The sequence below is a fragment of the Oncorhynchus mykiss genome, chromosome 1 (genome assembly GCF_057628025.1).
Source record: "Oncorhynchus mykiss isolate SJ-2025 chromosome 1, ASM5762802v1, whole genome shotgun sequence".
NCBI lineage: Eukaryota > Metazoa > Chordata > Actinopteri > Salmoniformes > Salmonidae > Oncorhynchus > Oncorhynchus mykiss.
Window position 1 is genome coordinate 54933959 of NC_143022.1, and position 20334 is coordinate 54954292.

The 20334-nt window shown below is 41.4% G+C and overlaps 2 protein-coding genes across 6 annotated transcripts; one reads left to right on the forward strand and one right to left on the reverse strand.

Moving 5' to 3' along the window:
• On the reverse strand, positions 1-11984 carry LOC110524896 (vesicle transport protein GOT1B). Of its 3 annotated transcripts, none has more exons than XR_016495925.1 (5): positions 11666-11887; positions 8104-8195; positions 1756-1934; positions 1402-1642; positions 1-1105 (listed from the first exon to the last, which is right to left on the reverse strand). XR_016495925.1 is itself a non-coding variant. In XM_021604861.3 (5 exons), exons 1-5 carry the CDS (start codon positions 11688-11690, stop codon positions 1067-1069), a joined length of 417 nt encoding a protein of 138 aa, XP_021460536.3. In that variant the 5' UTR covers positions 11691-11984; the 3' UTR covers positions 1-1066. The 3 variants fall into 3 exon arrangements, 2 of the variants coding, with proteins under 2 accessions (XP_021460536.3, XP_090090278.1); XM_021604861.3 differs by having other exon boundaries at positions 1402-1483; positions 11666-11984; XM_090234152.1 differs by lacking the exons at positions 8104-8195; positions 11666-11887 and adding an exon at positions 3365-3588 and having other exon boundaries at positions 1402-1483.
• On the forward strand, positions 11972-18722 carry LOC110524905 (UDP-xylose and UDP-N-acetylglucosamine transporter). Of its 3 annotated transcripts, none has more exons than XM_021604872.3 (10): positions 11972-12506; positions 12742-12855; positions 14284-14386; positions 14521-14570; positions 14848-14929; positions 15161-15221; positions 15775-15884; positions 16184-16259; positions 16602-16677; positions 17492-18722. In XM_021604872.3, the coding sequence occupies exons 1-10, from the start codon at positions 12379-12381 to the stop codon at positions 17739-17741; spliced, it is 1050 nt and encodes a 349-aa protein (XP_021460547.3). In that variant the 5' UTR covers positions 11972-12378; the 3' UTR covers positions 17742-18722. The 3 variants fall into 3 exon arrangements, with proteins under 3 accessions (XP_021460547.3, XP_090090263.1, XP_090090267.1); XM_090234137.1 differs by having other exon boundaries at positions 12055-12506; positions 14319-14386; XM_090234141.1 differs by having other exon boundaries at positions 12253-12506; positions 14877-14929.
• Positions 18723-20334: the final 1612 nt, after the last annotated feature.

Genomic DNA, 20334 nt, shown 5'->3' on the forward strand with positions numbered 1-20334 from the left:
TAATGGGCAACTGAATTTTAATCTGAATTTTGTGTTAAAAACAAAATAGTCAGGCACATTTGTTTTTAAAACACACTATTTCAAGTATGTATTTACAAAAGATACATTTGAGTAAAACATCTCTCTGACAGACCTCTTAATACATTAAGTAGAAAGTGACAAACCCCAGCTGCTGTGAGACCATCAATATCTGGGTTGTGGAGACATCTGTAGCATTGGATGCATTCGTTTTAGCTCGCCCAGTGCCCCAGGTGGGTGGACATTTTCACTTTAGGAAGGAATAGTTTAAATTGTGTAAATTCAACTCACCTAGTGTCCTGGACTAGCTTAAATGAATGTACCCATTTGTGACCCGTTGTGCGCACAGGGCAATTCATCTTCAACAGCTTAGTATTTAATGATGCAAAACATTCTGAACATTGCAGATAGAAATGGAGTAAATACAGCTGACATAATTCACTATCTGACAATCATATCTGTTCTACACAATATCGGAATGTTCTGTAAAGCTACATCCTCCTGAACAGTACCCAGGTGTAACACAACTCTAAACAGCCATACAAAAATTCCAGAAACTCTTCATCAAGGTAACCAAAACACTTCTCTGACTGTACAGACAACATTCCAGAACAACATTCTAGAAGAAAGACTGCTGTAACAGATTCAAGACTTCTCCTCCTTAGCGATGTCCAATCCAGTGGTTGGTTCAGTCACGTCAATCATCATAATCAGTCGATCAGGAACGGGTAGTGACACAAAAAGGGCCCAATTCACCCATTGGGCCTTGAAATAAAGTAGTCCCTTGGTAACAATTGTCCATCGATGGCAACCAGGTTATGAGACCATTTCCGTCAAAGGAAACTTTACGATACCAGTTGTATTCATATGCCTGCCCAAAGAAACATTGTTTTCCTTTGAACAGAAAGAGGTTTCTGATTCACAGCTTTGACCTTTAACATGGGGGTAGTCTTGGCCAGTAGTTGACCAGTAGAGAAAAGTCACCAATATAAACTATTATAAATAGAGTAAAGCCATTTCATATCCTCCAATCCAAAGATGTTCACTGTTATACCATATTGTTGCTCTCGCCGACTTTGTCCACAAACTGAAAAAAAGATACAAATGTATTATCAGAAAACCACAATCTTTGTCATTTAAGGGTGGTTCGTCAGACACAGATTAAGCTTAGTCCTGGACTAAAAAGCAAGCTCAATTAATAATCTTAATTGAAAGTGTTTTTTGTTGTTGTTTAGGACTAGGCTTAATTTGTGTGTAGAAAACTTGCCCCTAGAGACAAAGGGCAATGGTGCAAGGCGCAAAGAGCCGGAAACAGCTGACTTTGGTAATTCTATGAACTTTATCACATTACACATGGTATTACACATGAAACTTGATACTTACTCCACTAATCCCTGGGAGGTTCAGTATGGACCCGAGGACAGGCAACCTCCTGATGAAGCCTACTGCCACTGGGAAGAAGCCCCTGGAAAAGAGAAGAGTGACATTTGGGGTGAATCTCAAAAGTATTTCTTGATTTTTCAAATCCTGTTCCCTCACCTACGTCACAAAATGTTAGAGGGAAGCGAGGAGAGCATTGGAGAAGATCTGAGGTTCCTTCTCCTCCAATGTTCTTCTTGCTTCTCTGAGGTTTTGAGAGATGAGAGAGAGAGGAAACAGGGAATCAAGAAAAAAACATGGCCAAAAAATAAGTTGGTTCAAATGTTTGGCTAACTGTCCATCTCAGACCCAACTGACCTGAATAAGAGGAAGAATCCATAGATCTCCAGCACCACTCCAATGATAGGCCAGCCAATCAGAACCACCAGCACCCCTCCCAGGAAGAAACTTGTGGCTTTAAATTTGTGTCTCTGGAAGAAGAATTTGAAGGTACGCTCCAAGCCGATGACAAAGGACAGGCCTGCTACAAACAATATCTGACACACAAACACAGGGGTGAGAAATAAAGGTTAGAGGATTTTTAGAATCCCATGACAGTATGCTGCACTACTAGCCTGGCGGCATCCAAATTGATTTAGCTTCATCTCACTGCCGTTTCACTTCAACGGTGAAACTTAGTAGTGAAAGCATTTTGGATGCAAGGCTAGTGCAGTACAGTATGTCATTTCACTTAATTTAGCTATGTAAACGACTGGAGGACACGTACCACCTAGACAAGTCCTAAAACAGTGGTCTGTTCAGAGACACTGATAGTACTAGTACTGTAGCTTAGTAGGCACTGCAATACAACAGATAATCATCAAAGTCCTCCACAACCAGGGCCTAAAATGAACAGATTTTGTCATTAGCAGGTAGAATATCTAATTCACCAGCCACATTGGCAGGTGGTCACACTAAGGGATCTATAGTGTGAGCATTTCATAAGAATATTCAAAAGTCAAATATGAGCACATGCGAGTTGTGATTTATACTGTAGAAAAATAAATGCTGCAGTAGCTGTTTTCAAAGTATTTTTGCCATTTTGTTTTATTATATGGTATTTGCACAAAGAACTATGAATCGTAACGTTATATCTCACCTCGCACAGCAACACTGCCTGGCTGAGGGGCCGTGCGCACTGTGAGTAAAGTGCTGAAAGATTTGTTTTTAGAAGAAATGCGCACAGGCATAAAATGGGTCTAATTTACTCAAAAGCTTACTAAAGTGATACTTTGTCCTCTTGTTTCTTGGCTATTTACATTTTCTTTACATACTAGTTTTTTAAATGTTTGAGTTTGCTTCTAGTGCTAGCGAAGAAGAAACGTCCTCGGCTACTAGTCAGATTCTCGGGAAACGCTAATTTCACGCCCCTTTTTCATAGCAGATTATGAGAATTTATGTAGCAGATTAGGATAATTAACATAGCAGGTTAGGAGAATTTATGTAGCAGATTAGGATAATTGACATAGCAGGTTAGGAGACTGAGGTTAAGGTTAGGGAAAATGCTCTCCTAACCGGCTATGAAAATCCCTTTGTAATCAAAGTGGCGTGAAAAGAGTGTGGGCTCATTTGAGTGGTAAGGCGAAAGCAACCCACTGTAGACGAAAGTCAAGAAGTGAAATCAGGGGAGGTGCATCTGCCACAGCCGAAAGTCGGACAATGTAGTTAGGCTAAGCTCAGATCAACATGGCAGTGTCAACATAGCTGCTATTGTTTATCAATGTCTGTCTGTATAAATGTCAAAATAAACTTTTCTATACCCTAGAAATATACTGGAATCATAGCGTGTGTATAATTCATTGGTTAGACTAGAAAGGTCTCAAATATCACTTTTCATTTGTATCACCTGTAGCTTTAAGATATGACAAAGTTGGTTCCTGTTTTAGTCATGTATTTTGCCACACTCACGTGAGTCAAACAAACGCACCATAATGCATTTAGGCAAATTGTGCCCCACACAATGCAGGTGATGGCTGCTGCATGGTGCCGTTGGTGAGAAGCAACTTCATGATTTTTGTAAAGTTCATGGAGTCGACATGTAGTCGCAAGCCGGACAATTTTTATAACCATAATGCAACACACTCTGAAAGGTGGTGTCAATTACTTGACCAAAAGTGATCCGCTTTAACTTGTCCCGTCCCTCAGATTCTCACAGGCACTGCACGTGATGACTGGAATGGCCCCGTTACCACAGTAACCTTAAAGGGGCAGCTGAAAATGTCTCATCTATATCGTATTCTTTGTATATAATTTGTACATATTTTTCATTTCCAACTACGGACTGAACATACTCTCCTGCAACCCACCTCACCCAATGTGGTATGGATCTGCTATTTTTCCTACTTTTGAACCAGAACCCACTTCAGAAGCTAGCCAGCTAACTAGCTAGTAGTCAGTTAACCACTGCTAGCGGTCATCACCGTTAACTCGGACATCAGCCAGCCTCAGCCTGGCCAATTCCTACCAGTCTGCACAGCGCGATATCAACCCAGAGCATATCGGACTGCTATCCCTAATGTCAATATGCCTTGTCTATTGCTGTTTTGGTTAGTGATTTTTGTCTTATTTCACTGTAGAGCCTCCAGCCCTGCTCAATATGCCATTTTGTTCCACCCCCCACACATGCGGTTACCTCACCTGGCTTAAATGGTGCCTCGAGAGACAAAACCTCTCTCATCGCCACTCAATGCCTAGGTTTACCTCCACTGTACTCACATCCTACCATACCCTTGTCTGTACATTATGCTTTGAATCTATTATTCCGCGCCAAGAAATCTGCTCCTTTTACTCTCTGTTCCAAACGCACTAGACGACCAGTTCTTTTAGCCTTTAGCTGTACTCTTATCATACTCCTCCTTTGTTCCTCTGGTGATGTAGAGGTTAGCCCAGGCCCTGCAGCCCCCAGCATCACTCCCATTCCCCAGGCGCTCTCATTTGTTGACTTCTGTTACCGTAAAAGCCTTGGTTTCATGCATGTTAACATTAGAAGCCTCCTCCCTAAGTTTGCTTTATTCACTGCTTTAGCACACTCCGCCAACCCGGATGTCCTAGCCATGTCTGAATCCTAGTTTAGGAAGAAATGTCCATCCCTAACTATAACATTTTCCGTCAAGATAGAACAGCCAGAAAGGGCGTAGTTGCAATTTACTGCAGAGGTAGCATGCAGAGTTCTGTCATACTATCCAGGTCTGTGCACAAACAATTTGAGCTTCTACTTTTAAAAATCCACCTTTCCATTAACAAGTCTCTCACCGTTGCCGCTTGTTATAGCGGCAGTTGTCCCCAGTTGTGCCTGGGACACCAAATGTGAATTGACCGCCCCCTATCTATCTTCAGAGTTCGTAGTGTTAGGTGACCTAAACTGGAACATGCTTAACACCCCGGCCATCCTACAATCTAAGCTAGTTGCCCTCAATCTCACACAAATTATCAAGGAACCTACCAGGTACTACCATACATCCGTAACCATGGGCACCCTCTTAGATATCATCCTGACCAACTTGCCCTCTAAATACACCTCTGCTGTCTTCAACCAGGATCTCAGTGATCACTGACTCATTGCCTGCATGCGTAATGGTTCCACGGTCAAACGACCACCCCTCATCACTGTCAAACGCTCCCTGAAACACTTCAGCGAGCAGACCTTTCTAATCGACCTGACCCGGGTATCCTGGAAGGATATTGACCTCATCGCATCAGTTGAGGATGCCTGGTCGTTCTTTAAAAGTAATTTCCTCACCATATTAAATAAGCATGCCCCTTTCAAAAAATTTAGAACTAAGAACAGATATAGCCCTTGGTTCACCCCAGACTTGACTGCCCTTGACCAGCACAAAAACATTCTGTGGCATTCTGCATTAGCATCGAAAAGCCCCCTCGATATGCAACAAAGTCAGGAACCAATATAATTAGTCAGTTAGGAAAGCTAAGCTAAGGCTAGCTTTTTCAAACAGAAAATTGCTTCCTGTAGCACTCATTCCAAAATGTTTTGGGACACTGTAAAGTCCATGGAGAATAAGAGCACCTCCTCCCAGCTGTCCACTGCACTGAGGATAGGAAACACTGTCACCACCGATAAATCTACGATAATCGATAATTTCAATAAGCATTTTTCTACGGCTGGCCATGCTTTCCACCTGGTTACCCCTACTCCAGCCAACATCTCAGCACCCCCTGTAGCAACTTGCAGCACCCCCCACCCCCACTTCTCCTTCACCCAAATCCAGACAGCTGATGTTCTGAGAGAGCTGCAAAATCTGGATCCCTACAAATCAGCTGGGCTAGACAATCTGGACCCTCTCTTTCTAAAATTATCAGCCGAAATTGTTGCTATCCCTTTTACTAGCCTATTCAACCTCTCTTTCATATTGTCTGAGATACCCCTCTTCAAAGGGGGAGACACTCTAGATCCAAACTGTTATAAACCTATATCCATCCTGCCCTGCCTTTCTAAAATCTTCGAAAGCCAAGTTAACAAACAGATCACCGACCATTTCGAATCCCACCATACCTTCTCCGCTATGCAATCTGGTTTCCGAGCTGGTCATGGGTGCACCTCAGCCACGCTCAAGGTCCCTAATGATATCATCGATAAAAGACAGTACTGTGCAGCCATTTTCATCGACCTGGCCAAGGCTTTCGACTCTGTCAATCATTGCATTCAATAGCATTGGCTTCTCAAATTACTGCCTCGCCTGGTTCACCAACTACTTCTCAGATAGAGTTCAGTGTGTCAAATCGGAGGGCCTGTTTTCCGGACCTCTGGCAGTCTCTATGGGGCTGCTACAGGGTTCAATTCTCAGGCCGACTATTTTCTCTGTATATATCAATGATGGCGCTCTTGCTGCAGGTGATTCTCTGATCCACCTCTACGCAGACGACACCCTTCTGCATACATCTGGCCCTTCTTTGGACACTGCTAACAAACCTCCAAACAAGATTCAACGCCATACAACTCTCCTTCCATGGCCTCCAACTGATTTGAATTGCTAGTAAAACTAAGTGCATGCTCTTCAACCGATTGCTGCCTGCACCCTCCAGCCCGACTAGCATCACTACTCTGGACGGTTCTGACCGAGAACATGTGGACAATTACAAATACCTAGGTGTCTGGTTAGACTGTAAACTCTCCTTCCAGACTTACATTAAGCGTCTCCAATCCAAAATGAAATCTAGAATAGGCTTCTTCCTATTTCGCAACAAAGCATCCTTCACTCATGCTGCCAAACATACCCTCGTAAAACTGACTATCCTACCGATCCTTGACTTCGGCGATGTCATTTACAGCAGCTTACTGATCACTGTACCTGTACACAGTCAATCTGTAAATAGCACACCCAACTACCTCATCCCCATATTATTACTTACCCTCTTACTCTTTTGCACCCCAGTATCTCTACTTGCACATCATCATCTGCACATATATCACTCCAGTGTTAATGCTAAATTGTAATTATTTCATCTCTATGGCCTATTTATTGCCTACCTCCCTACTCTTCTACATTTACACACGCTGTACATAGATTTGTATATTTATTTTCTATTGTGTTATTGACTGTACGTTTGTTTATGTGTAACTCTGTGTTGTTTGATTTTGTTGCACTGCTTTGCTTTATCTTGACCAGGTCGCAGTTGTAAATGAGAACTTGTTCTCAACTGGCCTACCTGGTTAAATAAAGGTGAAATAAAATAAAAATCCTCCACGATATCACAACTCAAGTGACCAATCGAAGCTCACCATAGCTTCCAACCCATACTGGGGATCCCGAGTAGGGATTGGAATTGTCAAAGACTCCAGCCACACTAATCATAGACTGTTCTCTCTGCTACCGCATGGCAAGAGGTACCGGAGCACCAAGTCTAGGTCCAAGAGGCTTCTAAAGAGCTTCTACCCCCAAGCCATGACTCCCGAACATCTAATCAAATGGCTACCAAGACTATTTGCATTACACCCCCCTCTCTTCTAAGCTGCTGCAACTTTCTGTTATTAACTATGCATAAGTCACTTTAAAAACTCTACCTACATGTACATATTACCTCGACACCGGTGCCCCCGCACATTGACTCTGTACCGGTACCCCCTGTATATAGCCCCGCTTTTGTTATTTACTGCTGCTCTTTAATGATTTGTTATTCTTATGTCTTACAAAAAAAAGTATTTTCTTAAAACTGCATTGTTGGTTAAGGGCATGTAAAGTAAGCATTTCACTCTATTTGGCACATGTGACAAATAACATTTGATTTGAGTGGCGCAGCACTCTAAGGCACTGCATCTCAGTGCTAGAGGCGTCACTACAGACCCTGGTTCGATTCCAGTCTATCACAACCAGACGTGATTGGTCCCATAGGGCGGCGCACAATTCTCCCAGCGTCGTTAGGGTTTGGCTGCTTTTATAGTGTAAACGCCCGTCCCGTAGGGCATGGCGCTTGCAACGGCAGGGTTGTGGGTTCAATTCCCACGGAGGACCAGTTTGAGGGGGAAAAAAAATATGAAAAAGTATGCAGCCACATAAATCGCTCTGGAGAAGGGCGTCTGCTAAATGAGTAAAACGTAAACAGCCGATAAGGGGTACATTTGGGATCATTCTCGTGAAAAAAGGAGGTGCACATACATGTAGCAGGGCATCTATCGCAAACATTATGATCATGTAGTAGGCTATAACTCACATTTCCAATGGCAAGAAGAGCTTTGTCAAAAAACAGGATCATCCCAAAGAAGAGGAAGAACACGCCAAAGCCTGTCAACCCCATCCCGATTTCTGTGGAGCCAAAATTAGAAGTCAATACATTTTTATTTATTATGGATCCCCATTAGCTGCTGCCAAAGCAGCAGCTACTCTTCCTGCGGTCCAGCTAAATTGAGGCAGTTTATACAATTTTAAAACATTACAATACATTCACAGATTTCACAACACACTGTGTGCCCTCAGGCCCCTACACCACTACCACAAATCTACAGTACTAAATCTATGTGTATGTATAGTGCGCATGTTATCTATCGTATGTGTGTTTATGCATGTGTCTGTGCCAATGTTTGTGTTGCTTCACAGTCCCCGCTTTTCGACAAGGTGTTTTTTAAATCTAATTTTACTGCTTGCGTCAGTTACTTGATGTGGAATAGTGTTCCATGTAGTCATGGCTCTATGTAGTACTGTGTGCCTCCCATAGTCTGTTCTGGACTTGGGGACTGTGAAGAGACCTCTTGTGGCATGTCTTGTGGGGTATGCATGGGTGTTTGTGCTGTGTGCCAGTAGTTTAGACAGACAGCTTGGTGCATTCAACAAGGCAATACCTCTCATAAATAAAAGTAGTGATGATGTCAATCTCTCCTCCACTTTCAGCCAGGAGAGATTGACATGTGTATTATTAATATTAGCTCTCTGTGTACATCCAAGGGCCAGCCGTGCTGCCCTGTTCTGAGCCAATTGCAATATTCCTAAGTCCTTTTTTGTGGCACCTGACCACACGACTGAACAGTAGTCAAGGTGCGACAAAACTAGGCCCTGTAGGACCTGCCTTGTTGATAGTGTTATTAAGAAGGCAGAGCATCGCTTTATTATAGACAGACTTCTCCCCATCTTAGCTACTACTGTATCAATATGTTTTGACCATGACAGATTACAATCTAGTGTTTCTCCAAGCAGTTTAGTCATCTCAACTTGCTCAATTTCCACGTGATGTATTACAAGATTTAGTTGAGGTTTAGGGTTTAGTGAGTGTTTTGTTCCAAATACAATGCTTTTAGTTGTAGAAATATTTAGGGCTAACTTATTCCTTGCCACCCACTCTGAAACTAACTGCAGCTCTTTGTTGAGTGTTGCAGTCAATTCAGTCGCTGTAGTAGCTGACGTGTATAGTGTTGAGTCATCTGCATTCATAGACACTCGGGCTTTACTCAAAGTCAGTGGCATGTCATTAGTAGAAATTGAAAAAATCAAGGGCCCTAAACAGCTACCCTTGGGAATTCCTGATTCTAACTGGATTATATTTGATAGGCTTCCATTAAAGAACACCCTCTGTGTTCTGTTGGACAAGTAACGTTTTATCCACATTATAGCAGGGGGTGTAAAGCCATAACACATACGTTATTCCAGCAGCAGACTATGATCAATAGTGTCAAAAGCTGCACTGAAGTCTAACAAGACGGCCCCCACAATCGATTATCATAGATTTCTCTCAGCCAATCATCAGTAATTTGTGTAAGTGCTGTGCTTGTTGAGTGTCCTTCCCTATAAGCATGCTGAAATTCTGTTGTCAATTTGTTTACTGTAAAATAGCATTGTATCTGGTCAAACTATTTTTCCCAGAAGTTTACTAAATGCTGGCAACAGGCTGATTTGTCGGCTATTTGAGCCAGTAAAGGGGGCTTTACTATTCTTGGGTAGCGGAATGACTTTAGCTTCCCTCCAGGCCTGAGGGAACACGCTCTCTAGTAGGAATACATTTAATATGTGGCAAATAGGAGCGACAATATCATCTGCTATTATCCTCAGTAATTTTCAATCTAGATTGTCAGACCCTGGTGGCTTGTCATTGTTGATAAACAACAATCATTTTTTCACCTCTTCCACACTGACTTCACGGAATTCAAAAGTACAATTCTTGTCTTTCATAATTTGGTCCGATATACTTGGATGTGTAGTGTCAGCGTTTGTTGCTGGCATGTCATCCCTAAATGTTATTATCTTGCCAATGATAAAGTCACTAAAGTAGTTTGCAATATCAGTGGGCTTTGTGATGAATGAACTATCTGATTCAATAAATGAAGGAGCCGAGTTGGCTTTTTTTCCCTCAATTTAATTTAAGGTGCCCCAAAGCTTTTGCTATCATTCTTTATATAATTTATCTTTGTTTCATAGTGTAGTTTATTTTTATTTAGTTTAGTCACATGATTTCTTCATTTGCAGTACGTTTGCCAATCAGTTGGGCTGCCAGACTTAATTGCCATTCCTTTGCCTCATCCATACAATTTTTCAATTACTCATCAATCCAAGGTGATTTAACAGATTTTACAGTCATTTTCTTAATGGGTACGTGCTTATTAGTATTTGGAATAAGTCGTTTCATAAATGCATCAAGTGCAGCGTCTGGTTGCTCCTCATTACACACCACACACCAGCAAACATTCTTTACATCATCAACATATGAATCACTACAAAACTTCTTGTATGCCCTCTTATACACTATATTAGGGCCAGCCTATGAAACTTTGGTTTTCCTATTGCGATTACCACATCCTATGGATTTGGATACTGCTTTAAAGCAAATATTTGCAGTGTTAGTAAAAATGTGATCAATACATGTTGATGATTTAATTCCTGTGCTGTTTGTAACTACCCTGGTAGTTTGACTGACAACCTGATCCTGGTTGCAGGTACTGGTTACAGTTCAAAGTTTTTTCCTGTGTGGGCAGCTTGATGAAAGCCAGTCAATATTTTAATCTGCCAGAAAATATACCTCTCTGTTGATATCACCTACATTATCAAGCAATTCACACATATTATCCAGATACTGACTGTTAGCACTTGGTGGTCTATAGCAGCTTCCCGCCAGAATGGGTTTTAGGTGATGCAGATGAACCTGTAGCCATATTACTTCAACATTATTTAACATTAGATCATCTCTAAGCTTTACAGGAATGTGGTTCTGAATATAGACTGCAACACTGCCTCCGTTGGCATTTCTGTCTTTTCGGTAGATGTTATAACCATGTATTGCTACCACTGTATCAAAGGTATAACCTAAGTGAGTTTCAGAGATAGTCAGAATATGAATGTCATCTGCAAGTTATTGCCTTCATGGACCTTGTTTCTTAGGCTACATATGTTAATACGGGCTATTTTTAGCACTTTTCTAGGTTGCTTGATTGTTTTTTATGCTTAACTGTGAAGCTTATCAGAGGTAGACTTAATCATGTTATTTACATGTTATACATTAAAGTCTAACTACATACATTGTTTCCATTGACATTGATTGTCACCTAAAGCATCCATCCATATACTCTTTCTTGTCTGCCCATCCGTTACTTTATGAGCAGGAGTAGGTAGGTAACTAGCTATCGCCCATGATTTAACTAGCAGTGAAATAAGTTCATAATAGGTCGTTCATAAAACAGGGCGATGGGCCCAACTGATCCCATTCATTCAACCTGGCTAGCTTGAAGGACTGCTCACAAAGAGAAGATACAACAACGCTTTAAACATGTCATTTATAAATTCAAAGGTCTTACTCTGTGAATCTGTTAGAGAAATCATTTTTGTCGGGAAGGGTAGCGATTGGAAAATCACTTGTGCTCATTCAATAATCGTTAGATAGCGGTAGCTTGTTGAAGCAGAGGAAAAGCTGGCGCCACGTCTTCTTCGTGATTCATGCATTCACGCTCAAATGACACGTTCACGGGAAACAGTTCTGCGCGGTGCTGCGTAGAGATTTAGTTGTGATTAAAAAGTCAAGATATGGGGGGATGTGTGTGTGTGTGTGTGTTGCTATTTGTGAACAGAGATCTGTATATAATGACGAGATGCCCATGTCTCCGCCCTAACAATTCGTTAAGTCGTTGTCCCAAAGATGGGAAGGCAGGCGACAAGGTCCCAGATAAGCCCATATAAACACATTTGGTTTATTTTGGACACATTTTGTCGAGAGTGAACCCTCTCGCTTTGCCTCTTCCTCTCTGTTGTGGATATGTATTTTGCTACTATGTATCCTTAACCCCAACACAATTCTGCCTGGACTCAATACAACTGTGATTTATTTTAACGTTACATCGCCATCTTTATGGGAAATGTGGTTCTCTGCTTGAAAAATATAGCTACTACAACATCCATGCGTAGGCAATCCGGAAGAGTGCAGCCGGTGACGTGTTCAAGAAAATACTCGATTAGTTTAAAAAATATACATAATTAGAACATAATTAGAACAGAAAACCTCCGTGTTTACACAATGTCCTCGTTAGGAATACTCGTAGGCTATTTTCTCCCAATAACTGCAAACATGAGTACCATTTTTGCAGTACTTCTTGTTTTTGTTGGGTGCTGCAGCAATGTTGTGTTTCTGGAAACGCTTGTAAGGTCAGTGATCAACTCTGAACTCCTCAACTAACTATTGACAACTAGGCTACTAGCTTGGTTGAATGAGGTTAGCTACATCTTTAGAAATGTTATGCATTCTGTAAAGAACAAGTTTATATAGGCCTAGCTAAGATGCTGCAATGCTTAATATCCAATAATCTAATATTTAGGCTAGCATATTTCCTAATAATTAACGATATTCATGTACACTTTTATATATTTTTCCTACTCCCAGAGAGTTCCCAGGATGTGGCAACATTGTGACCTTTGCTCAATTTGCCTTCATTGCATTGGAGGGGTTCATCTTCGAGACGAACTTTGGAAGAAAGAAACCAGCCATCCCTATGAGGTAGGTAACCTAATGCAGTGGTTCCCAAACTGTGGGGGACACCTAGTTAGTTCTACAACTAAATGCTTTCAACTGAAATGTGTCTTCCGCATTAATCCAACCCCTCTGAATCAGAGAAGTGTGGGGGGCTGCCTTGATCTATGTCTCCGGCGCCCAGTGAACAGTGGCTTGACTGCCTTGCTCAGGGGCAGAATGACAGATTTCTACCTTGTCAGCTCTGGGATTCGATCCAGCAACCTTTCGGTTACTGGCCCCACACTCCTACCCGCCAGGCTACCTGGGGTCGGCGGTCCCCCTCCTTTTTAAAGGAACTCAGTCCGGCATTACATTTATTCTTGAAAGTTGTAATAGTAAAATGGACAAGGTGCAATTTCGAAATACATCATCAGTTCCTCTTGTCATGTTAGTCTTTGCATACCTTGGAGAACTTTTCTCTCGACCTGTGTGCACCTACTTCGTAAACTTTCATTCATAGACTAGTGTAACAGTATAGCTTCCGTCCCTCTCCTTGCCCCTACCTGGGCTCGAGCCAGGGACCCTCTGCACACATAGACAACAGCCACGCTCGAAACATCGTTACCCATCGCTCCACAAAAGCCATGGCCCTTGCAGAGCAAGGGGAACAACTACTTCAAGGTCTCAGAGCGAATGACGTCATCGATTGAAACGCCATTAGTGCGCACCCCGCTAACTAGTTAGCCATTTCACATCGGTTATACTCGTTGTAGCAAACTCATGATGGGAAAATTTTAGTAACATGTAGTAGCCTAAACCTATTGATGTTACGTTGAACTGGGTAAATGGAACATGAATGACAGTCATCCAACATGCTGTAATAGAAATAATGGAATGCTCATGAAAATAAAAATCGGCCTACCTCCTAATAAATGGCACTGACCGCCACTGTTGGAGAGCTATTTATAACTTGTCAGACATGTTCAGATCAACTAGCCCATATCAGCTAATGTTTTTTTAGTTTTTTTAGCCCATAGATATTGTTGTAATTTTTTAGTCACTCAAATATCACATGAATACACATTAGACATGGAAAAATGTGTAGAATTGCAAGAACATTTGCTTTAAAACTGCACAATTTTCTTTGCACCACCTTGACAAAATGTGTAGAATTGCAGGAAATAAGCTTAAACCTGCAAAAGAGGGATGTGAACAGTTTGTGTCATGAACAGTGCTTGTGCCTATAGAAATAGACGAGGCGTGAGCATGGGGGTGGGGGGGGGCACAGGATATTCCCCAATGCTGACCATTTTTGGGAACACCTGGCCTAATGTATGAGAATGTAGCTACAATGATGGAATTATTGAGCTGTCTGTCTGCTTGTCTGTCTGTCTGTCCGTCTTTCTCCCTGTCCTGTCAGGGATGAGAAGCACAGTTTTCATTTCAACCTTTGTGTTTATTTCTTCTTAATAGCAACTATGTAATCATGGTGACCATGTTCTTCACAGTCAGTGTGATCAACAACTATGCTCTCAACTTCAACATCGCTATGCCTCTGCACATGATCTTCAGATCTGTAAGTATACCGTTATAAATGTTCTGATGGCTCTTAACTCAACATCTGATGCTTTTAGTACCACTTATTACCAACATCTAATAATATCCCTTCTTGATTGACAAATGCCTTGTGTTGTGCTTATATCTTCACAGGGATCGTTAATAGCTAATATGATCCTGGGTATAATAATTCTGAAGAAAAGGTATCCCCCGCATAACTTCTCTTTACTAGGCTGTCTTACAAACCCTTACCATGTTAACATGTTACTGTTACTCTAGAGATGTTACTAATTTGTTAGCCAAATGAATAGGCTACCTTTGCCTTTCTGCAGCATGAGCTATAGCATCAGAGGAATGTATTGCTGCCTTTTGTCACTATTTTGCATGATCATGATGGCTGCTGTTGAAATGCCTAAAATGTCTGGCCTGGTCTAGTTATAAGGAGGTTCTGAAACTATGTACAGCATCTTTTCCCTGCAGGTATTCAATGAGTAAATATCTCTCCGTAGCGATGGTGTCTCTGGGCATCTTCATATGCACCATCATGTCCGCCAAACAAGTGGTGAGCTCTTCATAATATTAACATGTTTCTGTTCAACCACACACTTTGTTTCCATTTGCAGCTGCAATGTCTAGTAGCTCAGTTGTTACACATTTGTTACAGCTACTACAATATGTTATACATATACAGTAGTCAGTACATATTTGTTCATATTGTACAGGGAAATATTCAGTAAGTTTTTGTGCGGTTACATTTCCTGCTATTTAGTGACCTCTGTTTTCCACTTTTCAGAATGTAGGTACTAAGGGCTCAGATGATCAAGGTGTATATGCCTTCCTGCACTGGCTGATAGGTAGGTCTTACATTAACTTTTACATGGAGTCTTCTCAGCCAGATTTCTTTGTTCCAGAATGACTTGCATTTTTTGATAACAAGATCTTTACCTTGCCTCGACTAGTTGGGACTACCTTTATCTGAGAACTGGACACAGATTGTTACTGTTGTTGACAAAGGGTGGACAATGGATTGAAATAAGAGCACACAACTCTGACTATCACACAAACCCTGCATACATATTTATAGGAAATTACAGGACTTGCAAGTCCTTAGTGCATAATCTACCCCATTCCCATTTTAACCTGGCAATGATTAATGCAATCATTAATACAAGCTTAAGGCACGGACACACCGGTAGGATTGTAGTGTCTGCCAGCCGAGAGTACTTAGCACCTCTGAACAGAGAGCTGGCAGTCATTTTGCAAACCGATTCTACATGTAGAAAAAACAAACGCCCCCTACTGTACAGACCAACAACCGACAACTGTCTCTCTCTCCCTGTATGGTTAAAGTATCAGTTTCTCAATCATGATATAACTGATTTTCTGGGTTTGTCGTTGTTCTCATAGGTATCGCCATGTTGACCTTTGCACTGCTCATGTCTGCGAGAATGGGCATTTTCCAGGAGACCCTATACAAGCAGTATGGCAAACACTCCAAGGAGGCTCTCTTCTATAATGTACGTGTCAACCCCAAAACTCCTGTATGCATTCCAAACCTGTCAGGTGTTGTATACTTGAAAGGCAAAGTAACTCACAAAAGTAATTGTAATTTATCCCCTGACAATGGGGATATTTAAGCTTTGCTTTTCTCACCAAACGTAATGCGCCACCCTACAATTGTTGATCTATATTTGGTGCAAACCAAGTGTCTGCATTTTCAGTGTTGTGTGCATTGATAATAGGGTGTTTTATATGTATACTTTACTCTATATATGTATCTTCTCTGCAGTTGTAATATGTGTCATTGCTCTCTCAGCACTGCTTGCCTCTGCCTGGGTTCCTGCTTCTGTCCTCAGACATTTACAACCACTGTGTCCTCTTCAGTCAAAGCAGTGAGTTAAATACAGTCTTGTAGGAAAGTTTTGTATGAAAACATGTCAAAGTATCCTCCTCATTGATTAGAGTTGCAAAGTTTCCAGGTTTTTCAGAAATCCCAGTTGAAGGATTAATGGGAAATTGCTTCACTAACCTCAATATAGTTATGTCTGTTGGTGTCTTTGCTTAACCTGGTTCCAGATCTGTTTGGGCTGTCTTGACAATAACCATAGGAGTTAGCAAGACAGCCCAAACAGATCTAGGACCAGGCTAGTCTTTGCTCACTGATGTTATGAATGTTATGTTGAATTCACATTGTCCAGAGTTTGGCTGTAGCCTAATTTACATTTGTCTTCCAGCTCCTGTAGAGGTTCCTGTGATTGGCCAGGCTGTGCCGGTGTTGTGGCTGTACCTACTGCTGAACGTCATTACACAGTATCCTTTACAATACTTTCACAGTGAATACTGTATTTGTGTGTAGTCACTACACACAAATAAAACATTTTAATCATGTTTTATTGTCATGTAACAGTATAATTTTAGACCGTCCCCTCGCGCGAACTAGGGACCTTCTGCACACATCAACAGTCACCCTCGAAGCATCGTTACCCATCGCTCCACAAAAGCCGCGGCCCTTGCAGAGCAAGGGGAACTACTACTTCAAGGTCTCAGAGCAAGTGACGTCACTGATTGAAACGCTATTTAGCGCCCACGCTAACTAAGCTAGCCGTTTCACATCCGTTACAGTCACATACACAGGATAGATGCAGAGAAATGTGTTGTTTTACAGGGTCAGCCATAGTAGTACGGCACCCCTGGAGCAAAGTAGGGTTAATTGCCTTGCTTAAGGGCACATTGACCGATTTTTCACCTTGTCGGCTCGGGTATTCGAACCAGCGACTACCTGCCTGCCGCGACGGTAAGGATTGGAAGTTGTTTTTCTTTCAGCTCCTGTAAAATCTCACTTTCACAGTAAACACTGTATGAGTAGTCACTGAACACAAATTGGCATGCTTGGAGGGGAATTCATCCCATTGGAAACAAATTAGACTAATCCAGATCTTTTTTACAACGCTGCTAACAAACACACTGTTACTGACGTCTCTGTATACTACAAGACAATGCACATTCACCTTACAAATTGCAATGCAAACACACTCTCTCTCTCACTCACATACACACACACATTTTAGACCAGTTTTTATGAAACATATACCATCATCCTCTACCAGTCCTTCACCCTCCTCAGATACGTGTGCATCCGCGGTGTCTTCATCCTGACCACAGAGTGTGCCTCTCTCACCGTAACCCTGGTGGTGACTCTGAGGAAGTTCATCAGCCTCATCATCTCCATCCTCTTCTTCAAGAATCCCTTCACCGCCTGGCACTGGGTGGGCACTGGAGTCGTCTTCCTGGGCACCCTGATCTACACGGAGGTCTGGACTAGCATCTGCACGGCGTTAAGAGGAAGTGAAAAGCTGAAGAAGAAAAAGACGTAGTAATATGCAGTAAAGAAGGCGGAGTGATACGCAGCACTTTCGTCAATTCCTTGCATCCTTTCTCTTTGCCTCAAAAATAATTGGAGAAGAGGATCCACGGAGGGGGGACCTGAGACCTTCTCCTCCAATATGGTTGAGAAGGAGTAGAAGTGAGAGGATGCAGAAAATTACAGAAAGACAAATTGAGATAGAGCCAACGTCACAAGAGAGTGCCTTTGACTGCACTGTTGTGTGTGTATACGGGACTACATTTGTTGTGGGTGTGATTGCACACTCTGGAGCCTGTTTCCCCCCTCGCTCTCTACTGCAGTTGCAGTAGGAGCAGGTTGGTTTTTAATAGAATCATCATAAAAAATGCATTGTTTTCCTATTGTTTTCATTGCTTGAACAATTACCTTAGAAAAAAAGCCTTCCCACTTGGTTTCTCACTTAACCTTGACAAAAACAACCTTGTTGACTGAATAAGTCAAGGCAAGATTTTTGCAAAACTGATTGTATGGAGATGCCCTACTGTTTTGTTAGTTTTGTTTGTTTGGTGAGCTGTATTTATTTAGGTGTTTTGCTAAATATGAGTTTTGCTGAGCTGTGACTCAAAAGTACGTGTCTGTCAACATGTAATTGAACACCAGAAAAATGATTATACCGGTATATGGACAAAACATATTACTGTACTCTGATTAGCATAATTTTGAAATACTAAATGACAAAAAGTGAGTTCACCACCTCAATGTTATAAAAACTGATGTTAGTGAAATACAAAGGTTACAAGTATTATTTTCATGTATTCTGAATATGATACTTGCTCAGATTTTATTGTAGGAATATTTCCTCAGGAGGATATTTGTCCTTTCAAAATAGTACTTGGCAGGTCAAGCAACTTTGTCTTGAAAAACCCCCAAAACCATGCAAATGCATTTTCCTACACTCCAGAATCACTGCACCATTAATTCTCAACCTACTGAAATAAAAAGTTCTACCCTATACCTTTGCATTGTATTGCATAATATTTCTGTATGTATATTTCCATACAATGACCCACTTACAATTAAAAGGAAAATATTGTACTTACGTAATAGTTTCAGTGAAATGCACTTATTGTACCCTGGTCGAAAGGAAAATGTGCATAGTAGACTCAGCCTGGTCTTATAAACTAGACATAGTATAGCAAATGTAAATCCGGGGACACTCAAATTAGCATGATATGTTACGTTTGGTGTGGTTACATAAGACACATGGTTATTTAAGGCAAGTAGTGCAGTTGGTTGGGGTGGATGTGTGGGCGTATAAGGTGTACGTCTAGCAACCCAAAGGTTGCGAGTTTGAATCTCATTAGGGACTTTAGCATTTTAGCTAGTTAGCAGCTTTTCAACTATTTATTTGCTGCTTTCTAACTACTTAGCATGTTAGATAACCCTTTCCCCTAATTCCTCGATCACACCGACAGCGTTCTTGCATTGTGGTACACCAAACTATGTTAATTCCCCAATGGAGCGCTGCGCTTGCCTTGCAGCATTGCATTGCAAAGGCAGTTGCAGTGCGTTCTCTGTGGTGCATACATTAGATTTATTGTACACATCAAATTGTATGCGTGACGGCTTGACAGAAATGGTAGCAGAAGGTGAATGTTGAACTTTTGTTGCACACATATCCAGATGATGCTGCGTCCCATTTTGCTCAATGACGCTGTCGGTGTGATCAAGGCATAACCCTAACCTTAACCCTTTTTATAACGCAAACGTCTAGCAACCTTTGCGAGTTTGAATCTCAACACAGACCTTAGCATTTTAGCTCATGAGCAACTTTTTAACTACTTACTACTTCTTTGCTGCTTTGTAACTACTTAGCATGTTAGCTAACGCTGACCTTTAACCTAACTCCTAAATATAACCCTAACCTCTAACCCCTAGTCTAGCTAACGTTAGCCAGCTAGCTAACATTAGCCACCTAGCTAGATTTAGTAACATACATTTTGTAAATTTGTGAGATATGGTACATTTAGCATTTTTGCAACATATTGCACGTTTGCAAAGTAGTTACTACTCAGTGTCAGAAACCCAAAGGTTGTGAGTTCGAATCTCATCACAAACAACTTTAGCATTTTATGGAATTAGCAACTTTCAACTACTTACAACTTTTTTGTTGCTTTGTAACAAATTACCATATTAGCTAACCCTTCCCCTAACCTTAACCCTTTTAGCTAACCTTCCTCTAACCTAAACCATTTTAGCTAAACCTTCCCCTAACACTAAACCTATACTTAACCCTTTAACCAAAATCCTAAACTTAACCCCAACCCCTAGGTTAGCTAACGTTAGCCACCTAGCTAGATTCGTAACATATCATAGGTTTTGCAAATTTGTAACATATACTTTGTTTTGCAAACTCGTAACATATTGTACGTTTTTTTAATTCGTAACATATAATACGAATTGTAATTCATAACATAACAAATTAAATGGGTGATGGACATCCACAAATTAATGCATAGCCTACCATATGAAATGTAACACACACTACATGACCAGAGGTATGTGGACACCTGCTAGTCGAACATCTCAATCCAAAATCATAGGCATTAATATGGAGTTGGTCC